Source organism: Petaurus breviceps, unplaced genomic scaffold, assembly GCF_028583685.1.
Source record: "Petaurus breviceps papuanus isolate PSGF00001 unplaced genomic scaffold, PetGlider_PUasm1.0 79, whole genome shotgun sequence".
Taxonomy (NCBI): Eukaryota; Metazoa; Chordata; class Mammalia; order Diprotodontia; family Petauridae; genus Petaurus; species Petaurus breviceps.
This window is the reverse complement of record NW_027186523.1, coordinates 32,665,855-32,679,743: the sequence shown is the minus strand read 5'-3', so window position 1 is coordinate 32,679,743 and position 13,889 is coordinate 32,665,855. Positions and strand designations below refer to the sequence as shown.

Here is a 13,889-nt window from a genome sequence, read left to right as displayed (position 1 = left end):
AGGAGACAGATGTAACAGGTATTACAGAGGGAGAATCAACAAGACTGACAAATGATATAATATGATAGAGGGCTTTGAATGAGGGAAAATGAGGAGCTAAGGATAACGCTCAAACTTATAAGCCTGGTTGACTAAAAAGACTGTGGTGCTCTCAATAGTAGTAGGGAAATTTGTAGAAGTGAGATATTTGAGTTGAGTTTTGAGATACCTACAGGATATCCATCACCACCCCAGCTCAGATTGCTGTTATTATACATATCTATGAGCAATAAAGCCTGACTGATATTATATTTTTTCCACACCTCCCTACCAAAATCTAGCTCAGGGCTGGGAAACTTGTGACCTCAAGGGCACATGAGGCCCTCTGGGTCCTCAAGTGTGGCCCTTTGACTGAATCCAAACTTCACAGAACAAATCGTCTTAATAAAAGGATTTGTTCTGCAAAATTTGGACTCAGGCAAAAGGCCACACCCACGGAGCTAGAAGGCCACATGGGGCCTTGAGGCTGCAGGCTCCCTACCTCCAAGCTGACTCATTACAGTTTCAAATGTTCTTTGGTTTCACCCATGTTAGTGCTCCCTTTCCTGATACAGATTATAACCCTTTCATACAGAATTTCAGTTGGAAGGGTCCTCCATTTTCATCAACTCCAACCCATACCATGAAAAAAAAAAGATTCTCTATGCCAACACTCCTGGCAAGTGGTTCTCCAGCCTTTTCTTAGAGACTAGTGGTAAGAGGGATCCCATTACTTTTCTAGGATTCCTGTTCCATTTTAGGATAGCTATAATTGTTATGAAGTTTTTACTTACCTCAGGCCTAAATTTTTCTCTTTACAACTTTCACCCCTTGTTCTTAGTTCTTCCCTCAAGGGATCAAATATTTGTAAGTCTAATTCCTTGTACACATGACAATCTCTTAAATATATGAAGACAGCTGTCATGTTCCTGCTGTTCTCTAAGCTAAACATCCCCATATTTTCCACCTGATCCTCATATGGCAAGGATATGTGGCCTTTCATTCCCTTTGAATGTTCTCCCATTGTTTGATATGCTCCCTAAAACTGGTTTCCCAGAACAAACACAGTGTTCCATATGTTGTCTGACTAAGGAAGACTATATCAAGATTTTCTCATATCCTGATTCCTGGAAGCTAGCTTTTTATTGGGACCCAAGATTCCATTAGGTCTTTTTGGCTGCCAAATCACAGGGTACATTCATCTTGAGCTTGTTATCCACTAAACCACCAGATTGTTTTTAGACAAAATGCTGTCTGAATTTATTCCCTCTGTTTTGTACTTATGAGATTGATTTTTTAATCTAAACATGAAATTTATCATTTATGCCTTTTGCATTTCATCTAATTTGATTCAGCCCAGTATTCTAACCCATCAGAGTTTTTCTCAATTCTGAATCTGCCATCCAGTGCATTAATGATCTCTGCCATTTGCAAATTTCATAAGGATGCTGTCTATGCCTTTATCTGGGTCATTGATAAAAGTGTTAAACAGTATATTGCCAAGCACTTATTCTTGGGCCATTATTTTGGAGATCTTCTTGGATGACATTAAATCATTGATGATCCAGTAACTTTAGAATCTACCTAACTAATGAGAGGCTTATCCCACAAATCATTCATAGAGAATGTACCCAGGAGATTGGTGGCCTTTTGTTATCTTGAGGGCATCAAGATTTTGTTGTCTCTCCTTCTTACCATATTAATAGCTCATCTTCATTTATGGGCTTAATAATGTTCCTTACCTCACTTTTATCCCATAAATTATCTTTGGTAACATACTGCAGCTTGGTAACATAGCCAGTGCAAGAGATTGTTACCATTTTATAGATGAGGAAACTAAGAACAAATGAATATACATGGCATCCAAACTCATATAGTAGCATGTCGAAACCATTCTAAATAATCAACTGTGAAATTTAATTGAAGAGTATGTACTAAAAAAATCTTTGGTTGATTCTCTTGATACAAATCAGACTCCTAAAGTTTTTCTTAGAACTGTATTAATCACCTTTAAAATGTATCATCTATATGGTTTTCAATTTAACATCTAAGGACTTATAATTTCCATGTAAAAGATCCTAAGATCTTCACTTTTTCTTCATTATGCATTATAGTTATATGAAGAACAAGAATAAAAATCTTACTTTCACTAGGAACTCATGTCACTGCACCTTCCCAAGGATGATGGATCCACCCCCTAGCTCTTGAGATTAATTCTGTGGTGTTTTAATGTCACTTCTACCACTGTTACCAATGGTCTCTTTCCTCTTCTGTCATTTTTTAGGGCAAAGGGGAGCTCCCAGGAGTCTTTTAGACCTTTTAATTATTAGTTCTTTCTAAAAGAAAAATGTAGCAGCAAATGGTACAAAATATGTTCATAAACAAGCAGAAAAATGAAGAAAACAGAGCTCTAATCCATAGATTGCATTTTTTCATAGGCACTTATATTGTGCTATTAACATAAACTTATGTTAATTGTGACCTTTGTCTTTCTCAGTGCTCATCTATTGATAATGGCTTAATATGAGCTCTATGCTGAATTACATTTCTGAAGAGAACATTTTGTTTTAGTTTGTGGTTTTTACCCAGGGCCCATCATTTGGAGGTATCTTTATGAGTCACACCCATCATTACCACAAAACTCATTCTATTTTGTTCTGAGTATAGGTCATATGCCTAAAAGGAGGCTACTTTGAAAAAATGCAGGTACAGATGAAAATTAGTTGTATAAAGCCTATTTATTATAATTTTAACACATTTATTGTTAATGTCAGTTAAAATATTAATTTTTATCATCACTGTGTAACCAAAGATATTATTGCCTGTTTTGATGCATGATAAACTTGCCTCGGGTTCTATGCAAACAAGTTCTGAGGGAGGACGAATACAGCATATTCCCTCACTAATATGGTAATGAAGTTTTAAAGAATAATAATTAAAATAATATATAAAATTGAGATGAATGACCAAATACCACAATAGATCAATGCTCAAAGGAACAAATAGTTTTCAAAAGAATTAGTATCAGTGACCACAACAAAACACATAGTAGTGCAAAACTCCAAATGTCAGCTCAGATGAAAGGTCTACAAAGAAGTGGTAAGATCCAATAGACTTTTTTGGGTCTTGAACCCCAAAACAGCTGTTTTTGAAGGGATTCCAGAGGATTCCTGGTGAACCATGCACCAGAGCAGGACAGGTTCACTGATCAGTAGTCTTAAATATCACCTTGTGACAACAGTATTACCGGTGCTCACACAAATACAACTACATTTGTCTGTATGTCTAGCCAAATAGATAGATGTTGGTGGGACACCAAAGAAGCCACTATATGGCAAACAACTTGCAGGTGATTGAGAAGCAGGATGGGCAGGAGAGTCATTATGAAAGAATATAGAACTTTGCATCATCATTATGAAATACAAGGAAACAGCCAGCATAAAGGCTGATCACAATACAGTGACTCAGTGAGAACATAGATACAAAACAAGCCAGAGGCAGAACCATAATCAAAAACTACTGCAGCAAACTAAAGGACTTTTTCATGCTTCCATAGAAACATATTGTTGGTAATTCTGTTTTTGAAAAAAGGACAAGGATATGTGTATATATTTATGTATTTATGTTTATATATTAAGGTTTAATTGCTTAAAACTATACTAATATTCTAAGGACAGTCTGTATACACACATACGTATATGTCTGTCTGTCTGTGTGGTGCTATCTGCTTGTGAAAGTCCTATCCAGGATCACAAAATATTAGATCTGACACACATAATTTTGGTAATCATTGTAATTTTACAGAAAAGGAAACCGAGGCCCATAAAAGCTAAAGTGATTTATTCAAGAATTCTAGTGGCATTACCAGTGGGCTGACACTCAAACCAAAGTCTTTTTAGTGTTTGATTCCAAGCCCAGGGCTCTTTTCCCCTAATCAGGGCTTCTATCCTGCCAAGTATAGCTATAACTTAAGGACATTCAGACTGATCAGCATAATTAGCTAATAATGCAAGCCTTTTTTTTCTCTTTTTCAAAGTTACCAAAATAAATTCCTCAAAGCTCATAGATTTTGCAATTATCTCTTAATGGAGCCATTGTTTGACTTATTTTGCTGACCTTAACTAAACTTAGAGATTATTTTATATTTGCATTCCTAATGAGTTTATTTCAAAGTGTTTTGAAACTTCAGTTGGTATTGAATGGTTTTAAAAGATTCTCAACAGTTGAGCAGGGTCCATATGGCCCTTCACATGGACAGTACATCTTCAAACAGGCACTGCATCTGCCTCCTAGTAGAAAATAAAGGAAATTCTTTTCTACGATACTTATATTCCAGCTAAATTGTCCTGAATTCAGAAGCAAAATTATTTCCAAATAAGAACTCTATTTTTCTGCCAACAGCACCAATTAGGAATGTATCTAAGTTACAGTTGCTATAGTAACAGGACTTCTTCAGTAGACTTGGTAGCAAAGTGATTGACCATAAGAAAGGATACCATTGACATTAGATGCCCTTTAAACCCAAGGTCCCACAGATGCCTAGCTGATGTTGACCTTTGACACCCAATAAGGAAATAAAATATTCAACTCTTGATTATTGGAAGAAGCTTTCCTTTTGGGGATTGATTGAAGTGTAATTTTAATTCTGTGTTAACTTTCCTTTACCACCCATTGGGCTTCTGAGCTGCTTCCACCTACTTAGAGTTAACGTTTACTTTGTAATGCAAAATAATTTCAAGATGAAACTAAGAAAAACCTATGACAAAACAATTCAAATCACACATTTATAGAAATAGCTTGCTACTTTGGATTTATTGGCTATTTCTTCTATCCATGTGATTGTTCCACCCTCATCAAACTAAATAATTAAAACTTTTGTAGAAATAATTCTATTTATGAATATTGGTTAATTGACTAAAGAAAATGTTTATGGAAAATTAAAGACAGTTATGAAAGAATCTCTGAAAAACAATGAGAAATTTTAGCACCCAGGAGTAACAGATTTATTAAAACAAAATAATGTAGATGAACATTTCTATCCATGCAGTTAGTTGTGTTGTCAGTGTAACTTATAATTATGTAGAAAAATGCATTCATAAAAAATGGACTTCAACTTTGAAAAATAGTTCCTATACTCACCTGGGAGCCATTAGGAAGTGTCAGGGAATGTTGAAGAAAAGATAAAGCAGAAATAGCATGGGAATGTAATAGAATAGTATTATGCCTAGAGAAATGACAAATATGACTGATTCAGAAAAAGATTAGAAGGACTCATATGAATTGATGCAGAGTGAAATGAGTAGGATCAACAATGACTTAGGACATGACAATAGTATGAAAGAAAAGTTTGAAAGACCTCTATTCAAAGCTATAAACAATAGTAGCTTCAAAAGACTGATGATGAAATATGCTTTCTAGAGAGATAATGAACTAGAGATGTGAATTTTCAAGCATAATCAATGTGCTGATTTCTTTTGTTGGACTATAAGTATCCATTGCATGGAAAGACTTTAAGGCTTAGTAGTTTACTGGGCAGTGGTTCTAAATCCCTTTAACAAACTTCCTTTCATCTTAAACTTCTTTCTTTTCACTCCTTCAATTTTCTAATCTTCAAAACCTGTCTCCCTCTCCACAACAACTGCTTTCACAGGCATGCCCTCCTGTCCTGGCTATGGTTTCATAACCTTCCTAACTCATTGGTCATGGTAGAGAAGTCCTTGCTCCTCATTACCACTTCCAGATTCCCACTACCACCCTCACTGAAGAACTCATCCTCTTTTGAGGTTCAATTCTATCAAAATTTATCACCCAATCTAAATCTTACTGGTTGTTATCTATCAACCTGAAAGACATTTGTCTTTCTTCTCCAATGAGCTCAGTTCCTAGCTTGTAATCTTTCTCCCCTTCCTGTGTCCTACCCTTATAGGTGGGGACTTCAACATATTGTTGACTCTTCAAATACCCTACCATCTAAATTCCTCAATCTACTAAATTGCAATAATCTGCTCCTCTGCTCCACATCTAGTACACACAAAGAAGGTCATGCATTTTACCCTGTGATCATCAGCATGTGCTCAACTTCCATGTTCGTGAACTCTGAAACCTCTTTTTCTGATCATAATCCTTTATCATTCCATCTTTTTTGATGCCTTACAACTCCCAACCCTCTTCATCTTCATCATCTACTTCTCAGTTCTTTCCCAGAGTAATTCTCTGTACTGTCTATACTCTTCCCTTCCCAGTTCTAACCCCTTGATAAATCAACTCAATTCTTTACTATCCTCTACCTTTGATTTTCTTGCCACATTGTCCATTCTCCAATAATGCTTTTCCAATCCCCAACCTTGTATTATACCCAGAATCTATCTCTTTCTCTCCTGTTCAAATGCTGCTGAATGGAACTGGAGAAAAATCACATCACTGTGCCAACAGGACCTGAATAAAATTTGTGCTTTCTAACCTTAACTGAGCCTGAGCCCAACACAAGTTTATTCTATGTAATATCAACTCATTTTGTATTCTCTAATTTCATCTTCATTTCAGCAAGGCAAACATTATATTCCTCCATAATGATTTTCTATTCTCTCAGCAGCTCATCCAAATGTTATCTCTCCTCCATCTTCCCAGTATACCTTCTTCCCTGACCCTGTCAGATGAGGACCTCATTTCACATTTTACACTTCCCTCCCAAAATTGGCACTGTTCTCCAAGAACTCCCTCTTCTCCTTTCTTCCTCATCTCCTGTCACTTAGACGTCCTTTTCCACTCTTTCCTTCACTTCTGTCTTACGTGGGCTTTGTTCTTGGCAACACAAACCTCAGCCACAAAGGCAGCTGAAACAGATACTGTGGAGAGCTTGGATCCTGGTCAGACACCAAGGTCATCCACTGCATACTGGACCATTGTCAGCCATCCTGACTTTTGCCACCGGACTTTGATGACCCTGAAAGAGAGGGTGAGGTTGATAACTTCACACAGCTTTGCCTCACTTAAATTCAAGTCAGAACATCACCCCTGATGTCATTGGTTTTATTTGAAAATGAAGGAAGAGCAATAACAATCTTTCCAAGATTATTAACATTATTCTCCTTCATGCTCTCAATCTTCCAGCCAAATAGACCTATTTGCTGGTTCCACATAGACAATATTATATCTTCTGTCTTCATACCCTTCCTCTAGCTATATCACCCAGGTCTGGTATAAACTCTCTGCTTCCTTCTCCCTTTTATTTTTTTTTCTTTTTGGAGGGCAATTGGGGTTAAGTGACTTGTCCAAGGTCACATGGCTAGTTTTTGTGTGTGTGTGTGTGTGTGTGTGTGTGTGAAGTGTCTGAGGCCGGATTTGAACTCAGGTTCTCCTGACTCCAGGTCCGGTGCTCTGTTCACTGTGCCACCTAGCCACCCCCTCCTTCTGCCTTTTAAAACCCTTTCAGAGTATAGAGCATGTTCCATCTCCTCCCCACAACTGCTTATCCCCTTGCTTCCCACCAAATAATTACTGGGTTTTCTATGTATTTATTCCATATCTACTTACACGGGTATATATTGTTTCTCTTTAGAGAATAGAATATTGGGGCGGCTAGGTAGCGCAGTGAATAGAGCATGGGCCCTGGAGTCAGGAGGACCTGAGTTCAAATCTGGCCTCAGACACTTAACACTCATTAGCCATGTGACCTTGGGCAAGTCACTTAACCCCAATTGCTCTGCCCCCTTCCAAAAAAAAGCAAAAAAAAATAGAATATTGACTCCTTAGTAGCAAAGACTGTTTTGTTTTGTTTTTCATCTGTTTGCCTAGCTACTAGTAAGATGCCCGGCATACAGTAAGCACTTAATAAATGGATGTCAATTGTTTTTAAAACACCGTGTGCATCTAGGAAGTTACTTAACAACTCTCACCCTCCGTTTTCCCTTCTGTAAACAGAATGATAGATAACGTCTGCCCTTCTTATACTTACTTCATGGGGTTATAGTGAAGATTAGATGACATAAAAAGATACCTCAAGGTTCTATGATATCATCACATTGAAACTCCTTCCACGAAAGCCAATTGTAGCAGTCTGTAAATTAGCACATTTGTGTTGGGGCATTTCCTGAGGCTCAGGGAGGTCATGAGACTCATTTTCGGTCACACAGCTAATCAGTTTCACAGCATTTGACCTTGGGCTTTCCTGATTATGTTAAGTTTCCTCTGTAAAGATAACTTTATTTATATAATGGTTTATATTATTTTATTTATACACTTTAAATAATATACATTTATATAATTTTACAAACCACTTTTCTAACAACCACCCTGTGAGATAATAATATGAGAATTCTTTGAAAACTTAAAAGTCACCATACAAAAGTAGAGTGGTATTATTAGCAAATGAATTCTCCAATATGCACTAAAATGTGAAAGTTTATTGTTACTCAGTTTGAGGGACAGTAAATTTTTATGAAAGCCTTTGTAAATGAAAATCAAGTGGAATATTTTGTTAAGAGTTACTGGTCTTTGAACTTTAGCAGTAAATTCTTCAAATATAACCCCCAAAATTGGTTTAATAGAAAGTTGAACAAGTCCTTTTCCCACAGGTTGAAAGGTGAAGATACAAACAGTACTTCCTCATAGCAAATTATTCTTTCAATTTCATTAAACAAATAGTTATTTATGTCAAGATTTTTATCTTTGTTGCATCCTGTTCTGAGCCATGCATAAGTGGTCTCCTTCCCACTTGTTTTCTTTTAGGTCATAATTTAATCACAGCCTGATGCAATTATTTTTATAATCCTGGAATTTAACATTGTATTTTATGTGATGATTGATGCAAATAAGTGTTAATAACCTAACAATCATGTATTGTGTAGGAGGAGTTTGTGACCCTGGAGAATCCCATGAAAATGATGTTGTTCTCTATGCAAAGACTGAAGGAAGAAAAGAGCATATTACTCTGGACACACTTTCCTATTCATCCTACAAGGTAAATACAACCAACCTATAAAACTTCCCTGGCTCTTCTCAGGCTACATATCTATAGAAACTATCCCAGATACAAAGGAGAAAATGTCTTCTGCCAACAATCCCATAAGATATGATTAGGAATGAAGATGCTCAAGTTAAATGAGATATGGTGATGTAGTTTATGGCAATGCCTTTAGTGGACCCATTTAATTCTTAAACGGTTTTCTTTTTTTTCCCTTTTTAGAGGGGGGAAGGCAGGGCATTTGGGGTTAAGAGACTTGCCCAAGACCACACAGCTACTAAGTGTTAACTGTCTGAGGCCAGATTTGAACTCAGGTCCTCCTGACTCCAGGGCCCATGCTCTATTCTCTGTGCCACCTAGCTGCCCCCTTTTAATTCTTATACTTTTGGAATTAGGGTCTTACTAGGAAGCGGTAAAATATTATCAGAGAAAAGAAGGCAGAACCTGATAGTCTGAGTGACAATTGGTCTTGTCCCCTTGAAAGCCCTGAAAGTATCTCTAATTATGCAGCCCCACAGGAGTGCCATCAGGCATAATTAATATTTATCCAGCATTTTGAGATTCCCTAGACGAGAGGCATTGTAGAAATGCAGATCATTATTACTGTTGCTTTCTTCTTGGCTAATTAGGACTGCTGAGGTCGACCTTTTTGCTTTGCCCTTTGGATTTAGGACAGGTGTTGACTCTAGTTGTTTGCAAACATCTTCAAAATTATATGAGATGCTTGTCATGGGTTTTAGGGTTTTTTTTCTAATTGTACGTTTATTTGTGCTGACACAATCATTATTAGTCAGCCTTCATTCAGCACTGATGACACTCTGTAAAAGAGCATGAGGATGTTTCTTGCCCAGTGCGCTCTTAGTTAAGATTTGAAAGGCACAATATAAAGACAGGACAGAATGGGTGATACTGACAGAAGGAAGAAGAACCAACATGACCCACATGTGGTGGTCTGGAGTGTTCTGAAGGGATGCTGTCACTAGCAATAGCTCAGTAAGAGGCCAACCAAAACAGCCTTGAGAATATTCTGAAGGTGTGAGCAATTCAGTTTTCCTTTTCTCAGCACGATATATGATTGGGAATTTGCCCATTTGTTTGCATTCAGACCCCATCATAGGTCCTACTGACATAGAAAAACATTTTGAGCTGCTTAAAACAGACCATATTTTGGCAACTTTTGATGATATCAAATATCATCAAAGTCAATATATATCAACTTTCCTCTGACTTAAGCTAAGCAGAATGCAAACATTTGACTCACAGTAGGGTATTTGTGAAGCACTCCTATTTTGAAACTGTCACAGTAGAACTGGTTAAAGCAGGTAAAGATAGAAAAATCAGTATGTCTGAGGAAGGAAATGATTTTACCAATACATATTCAAGTAGGAAGATTTATGAATCCTTAAGAGTATGACCTCAGTTTAATTCAATAAGCATTTACTAAATATATCCTCTGTACTAGGCACTATGATGGGGTGTGAGGATATAAAGACAAAAAAGAAACAGTCCCTGCCCTCAAGGAGCTTATATTCTGCTGCAGTGAAACAGCAGTTATATGGAAATAAATAAAATGCAATAGAGAAAATAAGTACACATATTATACATTAATACACAGAGAAAATAAATACAAATTTTGAGTAATGTTAGGAATATTAACAACTAGAGGAATTAGGAAAGACACTTTTTGGTGATGGTACTTGATCTAAGCCTTGAAGGGAAGTAGGGATCCCATAAGGCAGAGGTGAAGAGGGAGAGTGTTCTGAATGTTTAGGGAGCTTGTGAAAAAGCCCAGAAGTGGGAGATCAGATATCATGTACTGAGAACAGCAAGTGGTCCTGGAATGTAGAATATGTGAAGGTAAATAATTTAAAGTCAGTCTGAAAAGATTGTTTGGAGCTAGATTGTGAAAGGCTCTAAATTCTGAACAGAGGAGTTTATATTTTATCCCAGGGGCAATAGAAATCCATTGAGGTTTCTTAAGTAGGAGTGATGAGAGTAGATCGATGCCTGAGGAATAGCAATTTGGTGCCAGTGTAGGAGATATATTGGAGAGGAAGGAGGCTATGTATATACAAAGAGCTCAATTAGGAAACTATTGGAATAATCCTGGTGAGTGGTGATGAGGGAATAAACTCACACAGTAGCCATGTGAGTGAAGATTCAGTGACAAATGAAAGATGTCATGGAGGTAGATTCTAAAAGACTTCATTTTGTTCAGTGGTTTCAATTGTGTCTGACTCCATGACCCCAGTTGGGGTTTTCTTGGCAAAGATACTAGAGTGGTTTGCCATTTCCTTCTCTAGCTTATTTTACATATGAGGAAATTGAGGCCAACCAGGTTAAGCAACTTGCCCAGGGTCATACAGCTAGTGTGTGAGATCAAATCTGAACTCAGGTAGATGAGCTTTCCAACTCCAGACTACACCACCTAGCTCCCCCAAAAGGCTCCATACCTGATTGCTTATGAGGTATATGAGGGAAAGTAAAAGGGATAACTCTTAGCAAAACTGGATGATTAGAAGGCTGATGGTACCCTCAACAGAAAAAAGGAATGTTAGGAACAGGGGCAAATTTAGAGGGAAAGATAAACTAATTCTTTTTTGAAAATGTTAAGTTTAAGCAAATGAGATGTATGTGGGACATCTAGGTGAAAATGTAAAGCAGGCAATTAGGGAGAGATGCCAGAGATGTTGAACCAGAGCTCAGGTGAGAGATATGGACTGCGTTTATAGATCTGGGAAGCATCTACAGAGAGATAATGGTTAAGTCCATTAGAGTTATATAATCACCAAGGGGAAAGTATGGAAACTGTGATCTTCTTATGTGTTCCCCCTAATGCCATGTTCTAGGAACACAAAGGATCTCTTGTTTATTATTGCTTTTGAAAAGGATTTGTTTGTTTTAAAGGTTCCATCTTTGGTTTCTGTTGTCATCAACCCTGAGCTTCAGACTCCTGCCACAAAGTTCTGTCTCAGACAAAAGAATCACCATGGATATAATAGGAACGTCTGGGCAATAGATTTTGTCCATGTTTTGCCTGTTCTACCTTCAACAGTATCTCATATGATACAGTTTTCCATCAACCTTGGATGTGGAACCCATCAGCCTGGTAACAGGTATGAAGGCTGAGATTTTAGTCTAACGTTAAATGAGAAAATAGATTTGGCTACAAGAACTAAAAATGAGATGTCCTCTGTGTGTGTGTGTGTGTGTGTTTGTGTGTGTTTTCTCTGTAAAATCTTCTGGACTTTAGTAAAGCGCTAAAATATTCTCATCCTTGCACAAAATTAGGTCACTTTAAAAATAAATAAGCCTAACTGGGTATAGAAATCCATCTTGTCCTAATAGAAAGTTCTGGGTGTGATGGGGGAAGATATAAGAGAGAACAGGTTGGGGGAAGGGAGGTATTCAGTAGGCTCGCTGTCTTGGGGTGGGGGTAGGGAAAAGACAGGGAGAAAATTTGTAATTCAAAATCTTATGGAAATGAATGCTGAAAACTAAAAATAAATTTAAAAATTGGAAAATAAATAAATAAGCCTAGTAGTCATTTTCTATTATACACATTTCTCAAATGTATGTGTGTAATGTTACTATGAAAATTCTAGTTGTCCTCTAAGGGTCTTTATGTTTTTGATCCCAGGACCCTAGCCTCAGTTATACCAGAAGATCAGAAGATATCAATATAATTGATTAGAAGAATAACAATATAAGCTGTGGAAGCCATCCACTGGGAGAGAGAGCTCAGAGTGAAGGAAAAATAAATAATCTAAGAGAAACTTGACCCCATGTCAATGACATGTGACCTCCTAATAACAGTCACTAAAATCAGTTAGCAGTCGGAAGGGCAGACATGACTGCTCATTCTTGATCACTATAAGTGTTGCTTTTGTCCTGTCTCTGGCTTAGAATATGTCACTCTCATTTTAGCATGATGAAATGGCAATGTGAGATGAGGTAATTGCCTCCCAATCTATCAATTTCAAGTACTCTAACTCAGGTTATTATTTGCCATCTTGAAAATATTGAATTTATCTTTGCACAAGTAATGTGGTCATTTGTCAATCAAGGGCGGTTTGTGTATCAAGGAAAAGGAAAATAACTATTTGAAAAAGACCTCTTTAAGAGTTTTCTATGTCCAACAAATATTGGCATTGTGTTCAGTCAGGTATGAATTGTTTTACTTTGCTTGTCTTTGCCCCTCTTCATCATTGATTCTTTTGTTGATGGCAGTGTCAGCTTAGAATTTTCAACCAACCATGGGCGCTCCTGGTCTCTGCTTCACACTGAATGCTTACCTGAGATATGTGCTGGGCCACATCTCCCTCATAGTACTGTCTATTCTTCTGAAAACTATAGTGGGTAAGTATATCCTTTCTGAAAATAGTGGAAGATTTGAAACTTTCAACATGCCAAAGAATAAAAATCTCCACTTTTATGTTTGGCTGCCCTAAAAAAATGGACAGAAACCATCGTGTCTCTTTTAATATACTTTAGAAAAGTGGCCCGAAAAAAAAAGAAAAGTACTTAAATTCCATTTAATCTTCTTTAGTTGAAGTTCAGAAATAATAATTATTTTTTAAAGTGCCAATTTATTGAATTCAAATTGCTTGTAATGTAGTTTGTCCATTTCTTTGATGCAAGAAGTTAAAGTATAATAAGGGAGATTTGTACTTTTTTTCTATTCAACTGCTTTCCTATTTTAGAAAATTATTCTGAACTAAACATCAAACAATAAACATTTCCAAATACAGAGCAAAATGCACAAAGAGAATTCCATATGAAATCGTGAATCTCTATTTCATACCAATACCACACACACACACACACACACACACACACACACACACACACATGAATGGATGGATGGATATATATGCATCCTTCTATTTATATATAGCAAATTCCATAG

General features: G+C 36.9%; 1 protein-coding gene across 2 annotated transcripts in view; it reads left to right on the top strand.

Annotated features, from left to right (window-relative positions):
- Positions 1–13,889, top strand: part of LOC138175901 (reelin-like) — a 566,655-nt gene that overhangs the window by 347,378 nt on the left and 205,388 nt on the right. For both annotated transcript variants that reach the window (XM_069106558.1, XM_069106557.1), the window contains exons 13-15: positions 8,865–8,977; positions 11,888–12,096; positions 13,211–13,339. In XM_069106558.1, the coding sequence (XP_068962659.1) occupies positions 8,865–8,977; positions 11,888–12,096; positions 13,211–13,339 (451 nt within the window). The remainder of the gene's footprint in view (positions 1–8,864; positions 8,978–11,887; positions 12,097–13,210; positions 13,340–13,889) is intronic.